At 35.7% G+C, this 14,806-nt stretch overlaps 1 protein-coding gene across 1 annotated transcript in view; it reads left to right on the top strand.

The window, feature by feature from the left end:
* BIRC6 (baculoviral IAP repeat containing 6) overlaps positions 1–14,806 on the top strand; it is a 238,845-nt gene that overhangs the window by 167,193 nt on the left and 56,846 nt on the right. Inside the window, 3 exon segments of the mRNA XM_082642249.1 lie at positions 417–634; positions 3,120–3,284; positions 4,169–4,337. Of these exon segments, the coding sequence (XP_082498375.1) occupies positions 417–634; positions 3,120–3,284; positions 4,169–4,337 (552 nt within the window).

A 14,806-nucleotide genomic window follows, 5' to 3' on the forward strand; every position in this document is an offset into this window, starting at 1 on the left:
AAACAAAACAAAATTATTACACTCTTGCATTCATGGTTGAAACTACTTCCAAGGCAAGCAGTTACTTTCATACTCTTGTAAAAAAACTTTTAATGCTTCTTTTTTAGTTGTTAGTTTTCGCTTAAATTCTAGATTATAATAATTTTGACAGTCTGTAACTAATATCATATGAGTATATTTCAACTTCCTTTTGGAGTTTATGTATATGATGTCTTCTTACTGAGCTTTTCTAGACACTTTATTCTTAAAGACTAAGATATCACTATTTCTGGTATTATTTTGTGGTTGTTTTCTAATAAGTATAATGATATAATTTTATATTACATTGCCATTATAAATTTGTGAGCTTTGTGTGTTGTTCCTTATTGTGTTTTTAAGTATTTTTAATTTTGAGTTCTCTTCTCCTTTTAATCTAGGTCATATCCTGCAATCTCCATCAGCCAACGTGCTCCCAACCCTTCCTTTCCATGTCCTTCGTAGCTTGTTTAGCACTACACCTTTGACGACTGACGATGGTGTGCTTCTGCGGAGGATGGCATTGGAAATTGGAGCACTACACCTCATACTTGTCTGTCTCTCTGCTCTGAGCCACCATGCCCCACGAGTTCCAAACTCTAGCCTCAATCAAACAGAGGTAGGTTCAGTTTTTTTTTCTTTTTTTTTTTTTTAAAGAAGATGTCATTTTCTTTATATCTGTTTTTGGCTGTGTTGGGTCTTTGTTGCTGCACATTGGCTTTCTTTAGTTGAGGCAAGCGGGAGCTACTCTTCCCTTTGGTGCATGGGCTTCTCATTGTGGTGGCTTCTCTTGTTCTGGAGCACAGGCTCTAGGTGCGTGGGCTTCAGTAGCTGTGGCACGTAGGCTCAGTAGTTGTGGCTTGCGGGCTCTAGAGCGCAGGCTCAGTAGTTGTGGCACACAGGCTTAGTTGCTCCGCTGCATGTGGGATCTTCCTGGACCAGGGACTGAACCTGTGTCCCCTGCATTGGCAGGTGGATTCTTAACCACTGTGCCACCAGTAAAGTCCCAATTGAGCTGTTTAAAGATGTCTTTTAGAATAGTATCAAAAATAGAAAATATCGGACTTCCCTTGGGGGTCCATTGGTTAAGACTCTGTGCTTCCAACGCAGGGGGCGTGGGTTCAATCCCTGGTCAGAGAACTATATCCCACATCCTTTGGGCGGCACGGCCAAAAGAAAAAGAAAATATCTATAAATAAATCTGAAAAAGATGTATAAGACATCTCATAAAATACATAAAACTTTTTAGAAAGACAATTATTAATTAGACTTTAATAAACTGAAGCATCTGTCCATGTTTACCTCTCACAGAGTAGAAAATACGGCATTTCATTAACTTTTTTTTTTTTTTTTTTTTTGGCTGTGGCAAAAAAAAAAGAAAGAAAAAAAAGGAATACAGTGAACAAGAGCTCAACAGAAAAAATATCAAGGCATCACCTAACAGACTGTTTTAGGAAATGACACCAAATAAGAAGGAAGAAGATAAATTATTAGGAAAAATAGTCCTTGTTCAACCCTTAATTTATTTATTTATTTTTTTTTTTTTTGCGGTACGCGGGCCTCTCACTGTTGTGGCCTCTCCCGCCACGGAGCACAGGCTCCGGACGCGCAGGCTCAGCGGCCATGGCTCACGGGCCCAGCCACTCCGCAGCATGTGGGATCTTCCCGACCGGGGCACGAACCCGCGTCCCCTGCATCGGCAGGCGGACTCTCAACCACTGCGCCACCAGGGAAGCCCCTCAACCCTTAATTTAGAAAAATAATTTCAGTGATTCTGATATTAGCCAGTCTCCAAACAAATCTATCTTTAACTGGAAACCTGACAAACTTTGAATAAAATCTTCAAATATATATGGTTTTCTGATTTAATCTTAGTTTGATACTTCAAAAACACTTCAAGATAACAAAGGAGTAATCACTCTTAAGATTCTTTATGACAAAAACTTCAATGTATTCAAAGTTTAATTTAGTTCTAAAATTAAATAAGCATGCTTTGTGTAAACTGACAGGTGATTATTAGATTTCTTAGCTTCTTTAGCAATGGCAAAACAGTGGTGAGCCAGTCTACATTACTCAGTTGAAGTTTCCTTTAATTGAAAACATATGACACCATTATAGATTCATCCTAAAAGATCTGGCTCATATCCCTATTCCTTTCACTGTTTTCTCTGTTTAATTTTGAGTTATTGACTCTTTAGGCCCTAAAATGCTTTAACCTAACTATTCCTGGGAAACACTGTTAAAGTTTCATTTATCCTTTTTAAAAATTAATTAATTAATTAATTTTAATTTTTGTCTGCGTTGGGTCTTTGTTGCTGCGCGCAGGCTTTCTGTAGTTGCAAGGAGTGGGGACTACTCTTCGTTGCGGTGCGCGGGCTTCTCATTGCGGTGGCTTCTCTTGTTGTGGAACATGGGCTCTAGGCATGTGGGCTTCAGTAGTTGTGGCCCACGGGCTTAGTTGCTCCGCGGCACATGGGATCTTCCTGGACCAGGGCTCGAACCCATGTCCCCTGCATTGGCAAGTGGATTCTTAACCACTGCGCCACCAGGGAAGTCCCCATTTATCTATTCTTAAATATAAGCATTTGTTCCCCATTTTTCCCTTCCCCTAACCCTTGACAGCTGTACTTTGCTTTCTGTCTCTGTTTATTTACCTACTCTGGATATTTCATATAAATGGAATCATACAATATGTTACCTTTGTGTCTGTCTTCTTTGACTTAGCATAATGTTTTTGAGTTTCATCTAGGTAACATGTATCAGTACTTTGTTATTCCTTATGGCTGAATAATATTCCATTGTATGTATAAACCACAGTTTGTTTATGCATTCAGCCATTGGTGGGCTTTTGGGCTGACCCTTTGGCTATTGAGAATGGTCTTGCTATGAACATAAGAGTAACGTATTTGTTTTAGTATCAGTTTTTATGTCTTTGGATGTATACCTAGGAGTGGAATTGCTGGGTCACATTGTCTTTCTTTGTCTAATTTTTTAAGGAGTGCCAAACTGTTTTCCATAGCAGCTAAACTATTTAAATTTCTACTGATAAATTTTTGACGATAAATGAAACCAAATAGTAATACATTTTTATTTTTTGTTATAAGCCACCAGTATCAAGCTCTCACAACCCTACTTCAACAGAAGAACAGCAGCTCTATTGGGCCAAAGGGACTGGCTTTGGAACAGGCTCTACAGCTTCTGGATGGGATGTGGAACAAGCCTTAACTAAACAGAGGCTGGAAGAGGAACATGTTACCTGTCTCCTGCAGGTATATTTGCAAAGTTGATATTGTCAGTGATAATAGTTAAATTTTTTTTTGTCATATTGATTTTTAACTATTGTTGACTATCCATCTCATCCTAAGCTACTTTTATACAGCCCATTGTACTCCGTGCTCTCAGTACATTTAAGATACTGGACAAAGATTTCTCTTCCCTACTTGTAGCTCTAAATTCTTCCCTCTTGGTTAGTTTCTTCACTGAGAGGAAAGTGACAAAGATGAAATTATCAAATCACTGGAATGTGCCATGTCTACTTTCTTCTGGTCAACTTCTCATCTAAAGTGCTATATCTGGACTCTTTAAAAAAATCTATTTTTTATATCTTTGTTTCTCACATTGTTCTATAAGTTTTCTAGAACTGGGCAAGGTGAACTAGCTTATAAAGTCTTCAGTACCACAGAAATGAGAAGAGTACGTTCTTAAAGATTAGCTTTTGTTCCTGAATCAACTAATTGACTAAAATTAGTTGTCCATTTTTTTTGTAGAGCATTGGTGAAGTCTTTGAACATAATTTTTGCAGTTCTAGGATGATAAGCTTATTCTTGTATAAAATTCTAAGATTCCATCACCCTCAAACTATAAACTGAATCTATTCAATGAAATAAATAATCTCAGAGTTGCTACTGAGCTTTTAAGTTCATGTTCCTAGGTGGATTGCTTCTGTATGTCTGGTCATATACTACATCATCATGCAAAGCATACCCTCTTTTGAAAATCTAAAGAAAAAAATGTCATTTTTAAAACAGGTAGTATGAGGCATTGATTGAGTTGAAAATATATTCTCTTGATACTCAGATTGACTAACATAAAATATGGGCTTTTAAACTACGAAGCTAGAATGCAATTTAAATCCAACAATTTTTATTTTTAGGTTCTTGCAAGTTACATAAATCCTGCAAGTGGTGCTGTAAATGGAGAAGCTCAGTCATCTCACGAGAGTAGAGGACAGAACAGTAATGCCCTTCCGTCTGTTCTTCTAGAGCTTCTCAGTCAGTCCTGCCTCATCCCAGCCATGTCATCTTATCTACGAAATGACTCAGGTAAATCACACTGTAACTAGTCCTTTGAAATATCTTAGTGGATGATTACTTTGGTTTACTTATTTTATCATTATCAGTTTAAACAATAAGGTTCAATTGGAATATTTGAAATTATCCTTCCCTAATATATATAGGTGTGAGTTTGATGGATTTATTTCTTAAAATTATTTGAGAAACATTTAGTTGTTTTGGGGAGCCCCTAATTTGTTACTATGTAGTCATCTATAACATAGAATAAAAGTTTTCATTATCCCTTTGTTTTCAACTGTGAAAGTACATTTTTTTCTTTTAATAACCTGTAACTGAAAATGATAGGGCAAAGCCTAGCGGTTTCATGACAATATTCTGATCTGAATACGATTAATTGAATTTCTATGTGTTTTTAATGTTTTTCTCAAAATTAGAATTTCAGACAGTAGTTATTTGAAGAAAGGCAGATAGATGAATCACTCAAGTCCATAGATACTTGACAATGAGTATTAGTTTTTACAAATTCAGTAATAAAAAGTACCATAGTTACTTACTTTGCCAATATACAATTGATTATTGATTGAAACTAGTTTATTATTTCCTTGGTTGTGGAATTATCTTCCAAGAAATGTATTCTTTTCCTAAATAAGAACAGAAAGTTTGTTTTATTTAAACACTCAGTGACATACAAGTATTGCCAAGAAAAACAAATAGTTAACATCTCCTCCTTTTAGCCAGGACCTTTAATTTTATTTATTCATTTTAAAATTTAAAATATTTGCTCTGCTTCTCATCTCTGCTTTTATTCATATTCTTACTCAAGAAAATAAACACTTACACATTTAATTATATTATTAAGGAAGAATAGGTGAGGAAAGCAATGGAAGTGAATCTTGAAGTAGTCTGTTTTGATTTGTGGTAGCAGTTCAAATGCAATTAGATGGATTGAAAATGTACTTGTATTTGAAAAGGGTTTACTGCCTGTGTTCTCCACCTTCAAAAGATTATTGCGCTTCCAAACACACCATTTCCCAGCCTACCTCAAACTTTTTCATAAAAATATTGAAGTGTTATATAATTGATTTTTTTTTAGATTGACCTGTTTGATCCATCAGATTTGTCTTTTTGAAAAAATAGATGTCAAATGCACAATATATTTTTTGATTAAGTAAAATATTTGGAGCTGTAAACACAAGTATTTCAGATCAGTGCCGCAATTTAATATTAAATCGTTTAGAAAAATTGAACAGAGTAAGATAAGGTTTCTCTTTACTTCCTTCCACATTGTTAAAATATTTTTAATCCTTTTACTTTCAAACTATATGACGTCTCAGAAATTTTTAATTTTGTCTTGTTCTGAAATTCAGTCCTTGTGTAACACTGGGCTTTTATCTTTATGGTTCAGAATCAAACAGGAAATCTGGTATTACTTACTTTTACTGTTTAAAATAGTCTATTCAAGTAGGTGCACTTTCTGTTAAGTGTGTATTTTAATAAATAAGCCTTGATTCTGGTAAATATATGGAATTGCAGAGACTTGAGATAGTCTATCTTGGAACTACTTTAGAAATTTAATGTTTGCCTTTCCTTTGTGATTATTTTCCCAGAGTAAAGAACTTTCTTTGCCCAAGGTTGAGATTTATATGCTTGAATCTGGTACTTTGTCCAGTGGTATAATTTTAATTGATAGATTTATATTTGAATGTGGTTACAAAAATTATTTTGAAATAAGATTTTAAGTTAAGGTAAATTAATATAAAATAATTAACTTAGTTAAGATAAGTAGGTCAGATAATTGGCAGAACACCTCTTAAATGATGTTTTCATTTATCAGAGAAAATTTTTTGGAACTTAGGATATATCCAATCCATAGTTTTTAAGGAACAAGGTATATTATTTAAGTATGCCCATTTAGAATATTCTAAATATGAGTTATAGATGTATTTCAAGAAAATGTAGCTTAATATGTTAGTAAATATGCTACTTATATAAATTATCAATTTTGGTTAAAATGCTAATTTTTAAAGTGACATTTTAAAATCTGAACAAATTATCTAGTCAGTCTTCTTGGAACTTAGTAAAATTCTTATTTTATAAAATTAGTCTTAAGTCCATTTTCCGGTTTTGTCATTGGTCTGTAGAATATTATTTTTGGCCATTTGGGGGGTTGGGATAAGGTAGAGCATCCAATACAGAATCTGTTACTTCATGTAATTGTCATATCTTTGTTCTCCTTTAATCCAGAAAAGTTCCCAACTTTTCTTTGTCTTTCATGATATTGACATTTTTACAGAATACGGACTATTTTATAGCATATCCAGCAAGTTGGTTTTTAAGTGTGAGAGCAGTGCTAATAATTTCGTGTGAGATGTTTTATTCAAGAGATGGTTTGCTTACGTTGCTAGCAGATGATATGCAAAAACACAAGCCTAATGTAATAAGCTCTTTCTAGAGCTCTAGTAAAATATAATTAACCCTTGGGAGATTGGTTCCAGGACCCTCCAAAACCAAAATCCACAGGAGCTCAAGTCACTTATATCAAATGTCATAGTGTTTGCATATAAGCTCTGCACATCCTCCCATATGCTCTAAATCAACTCTAGATTACTTATAATACCTAACACAATGTAAATGTTACATAAATAGTTATTATGCTGTATTGTTTAAGGAATAATGACAAGAAAAAAGTCTACAACACACTATTCATAAAAATGTCATGAAGAACCTAGGGGTAAGACAGGAATAAAGACACAGACCTGCTAGAGAATGGACTTGAGGATATGGGGAGGGGGAAGGGTAAGCTGTGACAAAGTGAGAGAGTGGCATGGACATATATACACTACCAAACATAAAATAGATAGCTAGTGGGAAGCAGCCGCATAGCACAGGGAGATCAGCTCGGTGCTTTGTGACCACCTAGAGGGGTGGGATAGGGAGGGTGGGAGGGCGGGAGACGTAAGAGGGAAGAGATATGGGAACATATGTATATGTATAACTGATTCACTTTGTTATAAAGCAGAAACTAACACACCATTGTAAAGCAATTATACTCCAATAAAGATGTAAAAAAAAAAAAAAAAGTCTACAGGTTCAGTACAGAGACACTCATCATAGACCTAACTACATAGTACACACCAGCAACAACATAATATTTTCTTCCTTTCAGCACGTACAGACTGCTTTCATTTAATGAAAGAGAAATACATAGAGTGTTTAAAATATAAGTACATATAGAAAATATAGTTATAAATAGAGAAAATATAAATTTATTCTTTTTCTCACACACACTGTGTTAACACTCACCAAAACCCTGGTTCTTCTCTTTTGTTAACTGTCATGTGATGATGATGATGATTGCTGTCTGATGCCTATGGTGAAGTGACAGATGTGTAGCATGTAGGTAAGCAGTGAGACATCAGGCTAACTTGAACCTGCTGACAGGACATCTGTGTTGGAAGAACCAGCTTCTAATTGCAGATGTTGATACTTTGAAGGAGGTCCAATAATAATGATGTTTTCATGTGTGGAGGTTGAGAGCTGAGGGTCTTGAAGTATTGAAGATCAAGGCTTCACAATTGCAGGTGCTTTAGTTAGAAACATTGTTGTAAGCTGTTTCTTCTTTGCATCATCAAACAAATCTTACAGTGGTTGTACTTATGTTGTTATCCCTCGGGTGACACGGAGGCTTCATTCCATTGGAGGATGTACTCAGGATCATATCCTTTAATAATTCCACCTTTTGGAAAACTGCTGCAAAATTTTCAAGTGTCCAGATTGATAGCCCTGCCTCTTCTAGATCTTCTGCTGCATCATCATCATCATCATCATCATCATCATCATCATCATCATCTGTCAAGGATTTCAGTAGATCTTTGAGTTCCTTGTTGGGAAAGGTTTCTCTATGTTCTTCTATGTGTTCCTTGTTGTCCTCAAATCATGTCAGTGAAGTCTTCTCCACCAACTTCACTTGCAACATTCAAGATATTCCTGACTTCTGCATCAATAATGGGTAATCACTGACTACCCCACTCCATAGTGGCTTCCAACATGCATTGACTGTCTTGGGCTTTAGGGCATCTGCAGCCTCTGCAATAAGGACAGTTTCATCTACAGTTGTGAAGCTCTTCCATAAATCCATGATGCTGAAGTCAAGGTTAGTATCAAGGGCAGCAGGGATCCTCCTGAAGGTGAGGTGGGTGTAAGTCACCTCAGTAATGCACTTGATGATCCATTGGTCAAGTGGCTGTGGTAGTGAGGTAGTGTTAAGAGGCAGGAACATCACTTCCATGTTCTTGTTGGCAAAGCAGAGACATTGGGGATGGCTGGGAGCATTGTGAGGAGGACCTTATTGGCAGCCCCTTCTCTTTGAGGTATTTCTTCACTTCAGGAATGAAGCACTGGTGGAACCATCTCAACAAGTTGGGTGTCACTCAAGCCTTCTTGTTGCATTGCCAACACACGGGCAGGCAATTTTTGTTTTCAAGGACCTGGTGATTGTTTGCCTCATAGATGAGGCCTAGCTTGATCATGTGACCTGCTGTGTTGCCACACAGCACCAGTAAAGCTATCTTTCCAGGCCTAGAGCCCCCGGGGCCTGCTTGGTACTGTTATGGATGTAGGTATGATTGGACATCTTATTCCCGAACAAGCCTGTTTCATCACAGTTGAAGACTTTCTCTAGAAGATAGCCTTTCTCTTCTGTGAGTTTCTTGAGCTCTTCTGGGAATGCCAATTCTCCTGTGATCTTTAAGTTCTTAAGACTGTAGCACTTTACGTAGCTAGCCAACCATCCTTTACTAGCCTTGAACTTCCTCTCCTCAGCTCTCCTCAACCGCCTCACAGTAGTGCTCACAGAGGCCAAGTGCTTTTCACACATTGTTTTGCCTTCAACGGGGATATGCTTCTGTGACTTGTCCTCTAGTCACAAACTTGATGCTTTCTCAGTCTTTGCAGGCACTTTATCACGAACCAGAGAGGCCATTTTTGCTATTGTAAGGGCAGCACTAACACTTCCACAAATTGTGACTTCTTTCCGTTTTATTTTATGAACGTTCAGTTTATTCTTATCAACCTTACCAGTCCACTTTGGCAGGCGACATGCCACTTTTTAAATGATCTAAGATTTTAATTTTCTCGTCAAGAGATAGCACTTTATGTTCCCTCTGAGCCGTTGAGGTGTTGCTTTGACCACTTAACTGCTTTTTAGGAGCCTTTTTTTTTTCATAGAAACAAAGGGTGCACACAGCACAAGTAGTGAATGAGTGAGACTTGAGGCAAACGATGCTCACTAAGGTAACCCTGTGTATAAAACAGTGACTTTGGGCCTCCCTGGTGGCGCAAGTGGTTGAGAGTCCGCCTGCCGATGCAGGGGATACGGGTTCGTGCCCCGGTCTGGGAGGATCCCGTATGCCGCGGAGCGGCTGGGCCCGTGAGCCATGGCCGCTGGGCCTGCGCGTCCGGAGCCTGTGCTCCGCAACGGGAGAGGCCAGAGCAGTGAGAGGCCCGCATACCGCAAAAAAAAAAAAAAAAAAAGAAAAAAAAAAAAAAAAAAAAAAACAGTGACTTTGAAGCCACAGCTTCAAGGTAGGTAACTGAAACAAATAAGTGATTTATATGTTTGTATTAGGCTATTTTTATCTCGAGTATCACATTTTAAGGGAATGATAAAAATCTTAAGAAAGTAGTTATTTTCATGAGATTTCTTAGGTAGATAGGGAAATCTTCACATGAAGGATGTTCATTTTAATTTCTCTCTCCCAACATTCTGAGTTCCATTTGTCACAGCCATGTTATTTTGAAAGCTGCGTTGTAAACAAGGATCATTTTTCCTCAGGCTGCCGTCAGTTACATACATGCTATTGAGTAAGCCTTCAGCTACCCCACTGGCCACTAGATGGAGATCTCATTTCATTGCTAGAAATACTTTGTAAAACTGTGTGAATGTGAGAATTAGCAGGTAAAATGTTACTTTAGAGTCCCTCACCCTTATCATTCTCATTCCCATTTTGGAAAATGACATGTTCCTGTGTTCAGAAAACAGCACCACTGAGCACATTAAATTACTTGCCATTAATATAGTAGAGCATGCTGGAAACTCTTTATCAAAGTGTTATAAAATCTCTACCTTTTTAGTGCGTGTTTCATAGTGTCAGATTAGGAAACAGCAAATGAAATCCAGAGAAATTTATTCAGTTGCCCACGTTTTACTGTTTAGCTGTGATGTGGCCATTACTAAGTTCACATATTTTCAAATTTTAAAAAAGATATAAATGGATTTTTTCACTATGGAAGAGAGAAATGAATAAAAGTGATATGTTAGAGGAAGGAAGAAAGGAGAACAAGCACAAAACCTTTTTTTTATTGAGAACATTATAAAGTATCTACTAATTTGGCTTGGTTGTCTTAGCTAAGTGATAGTATATACTAGTATTAAAATTTCCTCATTTCATAATATTGCTATGGTAGTTCTGTAACTAGCTATAATGGGACAAAAGCCATTATTGCAAGCTTTCTTATACCACCTGATTTTCCTCAGGAAAATGGATTTTGGGTTAAAATCCAATATATCTTTGGAATATATCTTAGGTTAAATTCCTCAAAAATTCAGTATTTAAGTTTAATTTTATGAGAGAATAAAGTTAATTTTGTTGTTATGGCAAATGTCTTAAATATGACCACATTCTTTAAATCCAAAAGTTATTACTAAAAAGATCCTTCAGAGTAAATATAGTTGGAACCATTGCTATCTTTTCAGGCCTCCGGGCAGCAAATTCAAGAGGGCCTGTTGTTTGTAGAGGGCTTACAAATTATATTAGCTCTGTTACATGAAAATATAGTGGTTTATCAGTAGAAAATATATTATTTTATCATTTACGAAAATAGTTATTTTGCTTGTTTTGTTGATACACATTGCCTGAGAAACAAATAAATAGAAATTATTGAGCTGTCATAACACATAGTTCTTAACATCATATCCTTATTTACGGTTTTCTTGGTAATAGTTCATTTGAAACTTTTGAGTTATATTGTATTTTATTGCCATTTCTTTACACTTTTAATAATGAGTCTATCAGAAATGAGTGAAGATTTTACAAGATTCTTCTGCTAAGTAAAGTTGCAGGTCACTTGGTTTTTAATTCCAAACTGTGTTATAATATGGCCCCAGTTTTCTTAAAAATTATCTGAGTAGTACAAATAAAATCTGAAACACTTGGCTGCATTTAATGTATTTTATTTCTGCATATGAGTCAAAAACAAGATCCTGTCTGCTGTTTCATTCTTGGTAAAAGAGTACAGAACACCAACATTTTGAGCATGTTAGTGGCCACTCAGAGTATCTGGCACACATAAGTGCTCATCAACAAATACTAGTTTCTTTTATCTAGAATTTTCCTGTTTGTCAAAGGTATTCTATTTTGAAATGTCTTTGGTATGGAATACATTACAATGTCTCTTAAATGATTATATTGCATAAATTTTATAAGGGGGAGAGAGGTTGCTTAAAATTTATCTGGTTTCCAGTTGATTTGATTTGTATAGATTTGTAAGGGTAAAATATCTGGAACCTTTTAAAGATACCTTCCTTGTTTACCCAAAGTAGAGTCGTCCTCCTCTTCTTGTTAGTTGCCAGTGTATCTATTGTTTATATTTTCACTTCTCACATTGTAGTCTGTTTATAGTGCACACCTTCTTAATAAAATTCCACCTAACCAACCTGCCAAGTGAACTATAACTCTTCATTTCTTCTATAAACAACTTGACTTGTGCCATATATATATATATATATATATATATATATATATATAATTTCCCATTAATTAAATTGTGAGCCTATTAAGAGTTATATTTGTTTCGAAATTTATTTATGCCAATTATGTTGCCATTACATAGTCAAATATTACACATACTAGATGCTTATACTTTTTTTTTTTTTTTTTTTGTGGCTGCACAGTGTGGCTTATGGAATCTTAGTTCCCTGACCAGGGATTGAACCTGCACCGTGGCAGTGAAAGCGCCAAGCCCTAACCACTGGACCAGCAGGGAATTCCCAGTAGAATACTTTTTAAAAGCATAAAAAGGGAATTGGCTAAAACAATCATTGAATTAGGCTTACATGAGAAACTGTAAAAGATTGTGTGTGTGTGTGTGTGTGTGTGTGTGTGTGTGTATCATGCCCCCAGTAGAATATCCTTCTTGCTGAGTAGAGCAAGTTGGCCTTGACTTGTGTAAAAAACATTCATACTCTGATATTCTGCCAAGAATCTTTGACCTTTTGATAGGGTTTCCGTTTATTTCATTATTTTGCCCTAGTGGCTGGCTTAACTGCCAACTTCAGCCAAAGTTTAACATGTTCTGGGGTTGACATGAATCCCCAAAACAATTTGTTGGCTAAGGCTTGATTGAAAAGTATAAATTCAAGAAATTAAACAATGGAAAAATTGAAAAGGAAATATTGTGTATGAATCCTTACATACAGAAGTTATTTGTGTAAAACTCATTGATGTTTTCCTTACAGCACTTGTATGTGATAGAGTTATTACTAATTACATATTAAATTCATGGCTCTGCAGTAAAACAACTTCCAACTAACATTTTATTAATGTACAAATATTCTTGATGATATATGCTCACTTAAGATATCCTTTCAGTGATCTCATTTTCAAAGATCTTTATTGCAGAGCAATGTTTTGTTTTGTTTTGTTTTGTTTTGTTTTTGTTTTGTTTTGTTTTTTTTTTTTGCGGGCCTCTCACTGTTGTGGCCTCTCCCGTTGCAGAGCACAGGCTCCGGATGCGCAGGCCCAGCGGCCATGGCTCACGGGCCCAGCCGCTCCGCGGCATATGGGATCCTCCCAGACCGGGGCACGAACCCGTATCCCCTGCATCGGCAGGCGGACTCTCAACCACTGCGCCACCAGGGAGGCCCAATGTTTTGTTTTTAAATGTATAGTATCAAGGAAGAGTTTTTGGTTTATTCGTTGAGTTACATTTTAGTGAGAATTTAAGATCCTAGGTGAAAAAATTCTCTCTTACTTTACCGTACCCAGTGTTTATTTCAGCCTTTTTTAAAAAAAACTGTATGTTGTTCAAGTATAATTTCTACAACTATTGATCTGCTAGGGAAGAAAATAGTTTAGCGTTAGGAAGGTTTATGAGTATAAAATAAGTCAAATTATTGGATTGGTACTTTGAAAAATGGAGCTGTCTTTTGAATAAGGTAGTTTACCAGACAGAATATATTTGTTACATGATTATCTTTTAAGATATGCACACTAGCCACGCTACTTGTAGGGATATTGATTGCATATAGTTATGGATTAAATTTTAGTATTCAGTTACTTGAAAGGATTTTTAATTTACAGAGAAATAATTTAAGGATCTCTGATTGCTTTACTTCCATGTGATATTTCCGTGAGATGTAGGATGACTTTATGTTTCAAGTTAGGCAAAGTAGGATGAATAAATTCTTTAATTGAAAATAAATATTTGAGCGATTGATTTTTTAATTTTCACATTAGTTTTTGAGTCCACTCAAATGAACATTCCATAAACAAGTATTACTTTATTAGATTGAGTTGAGGTTTTTATACTTTAGGTGAGCCTCTCGTTTTGTATTACTGAAATTGATCAGAGAAATAAAGTCAACACATGCTGAAGAACATCAGAAAAAAACAAGATGCTTTTTCTATGTAGTATTTATTTTCTATGCAATCTTATAGTTACAAATGCTTAACTACCAAAAAATTATTATAAAGCATGCATTTCTTTTGAGATACTAAGTATAAATCCAAAGGAAGACAGTACTTTTGAGAATATTCAGCATTTATTGATACTGAATAAAACTTTATTTTTCTGTAGATTTTGTTAGTTTTCTTTCCCATGCTGAAAAAATTTTACTTTCCTATATTAGAGGCTTAAAAATAAATTTAAAAGCAATTGGAATGAAAATGATATATATTCAATATGTACTTTTAGAAAAAAATGTATTACATTGTTGTTTTTGTGTCTTATTTCTATTACTGTGTTTTCTGGCATACAGAAATAAATCTTTATTATCAATATATTCACTGCAGTGCCTAGAGTAAGGCACTTACCCTGGTTACTGCCCTTAGAGCCAGGCACTTGCCTTGGAATGTTTGTCATAATCTTCTGGAAATATTCTTTTAAAGGTTATTCTTAGAAATCATTTTTGTTAGAGCTGGGTTTTGTCCTGAATGCAACCCCATGAAAGAGACTATCAGCTTGTGATATAGATATACACAATAACTACTACCAAGAGGTTAAGTACTATCCCAATAATGCCTAACATGGTCAAGATAGATTCTTCATTTTCTTCTTTCTCTTCTTGCTTCTTTACATCTTCTGTTGTAGTGATGACAGGAGTACCCATTTTCCCAAAAGATCTCTTGGTCTAGAGAAGAAGAAAGTTGACTGTGAAACAAATCCTTAGGAAAGGTATCTTTGAACTATACAGAGAAATAGGAAAAAAATTTATTGTACTA

This window comes from Mesoplodon mirus (genome assembly GCF_964341445.2).
Source record: "Mesoplodon mirus genome assembly, chromosome: 14".
NCBI classification, from domain to species: domain Eukaryota; kingdom Metazoa; phylum Chordata; class Mammalia; order Artiodactyla; family Ziphiidae; genus Mesoplodon; species Mesoplodon mirus.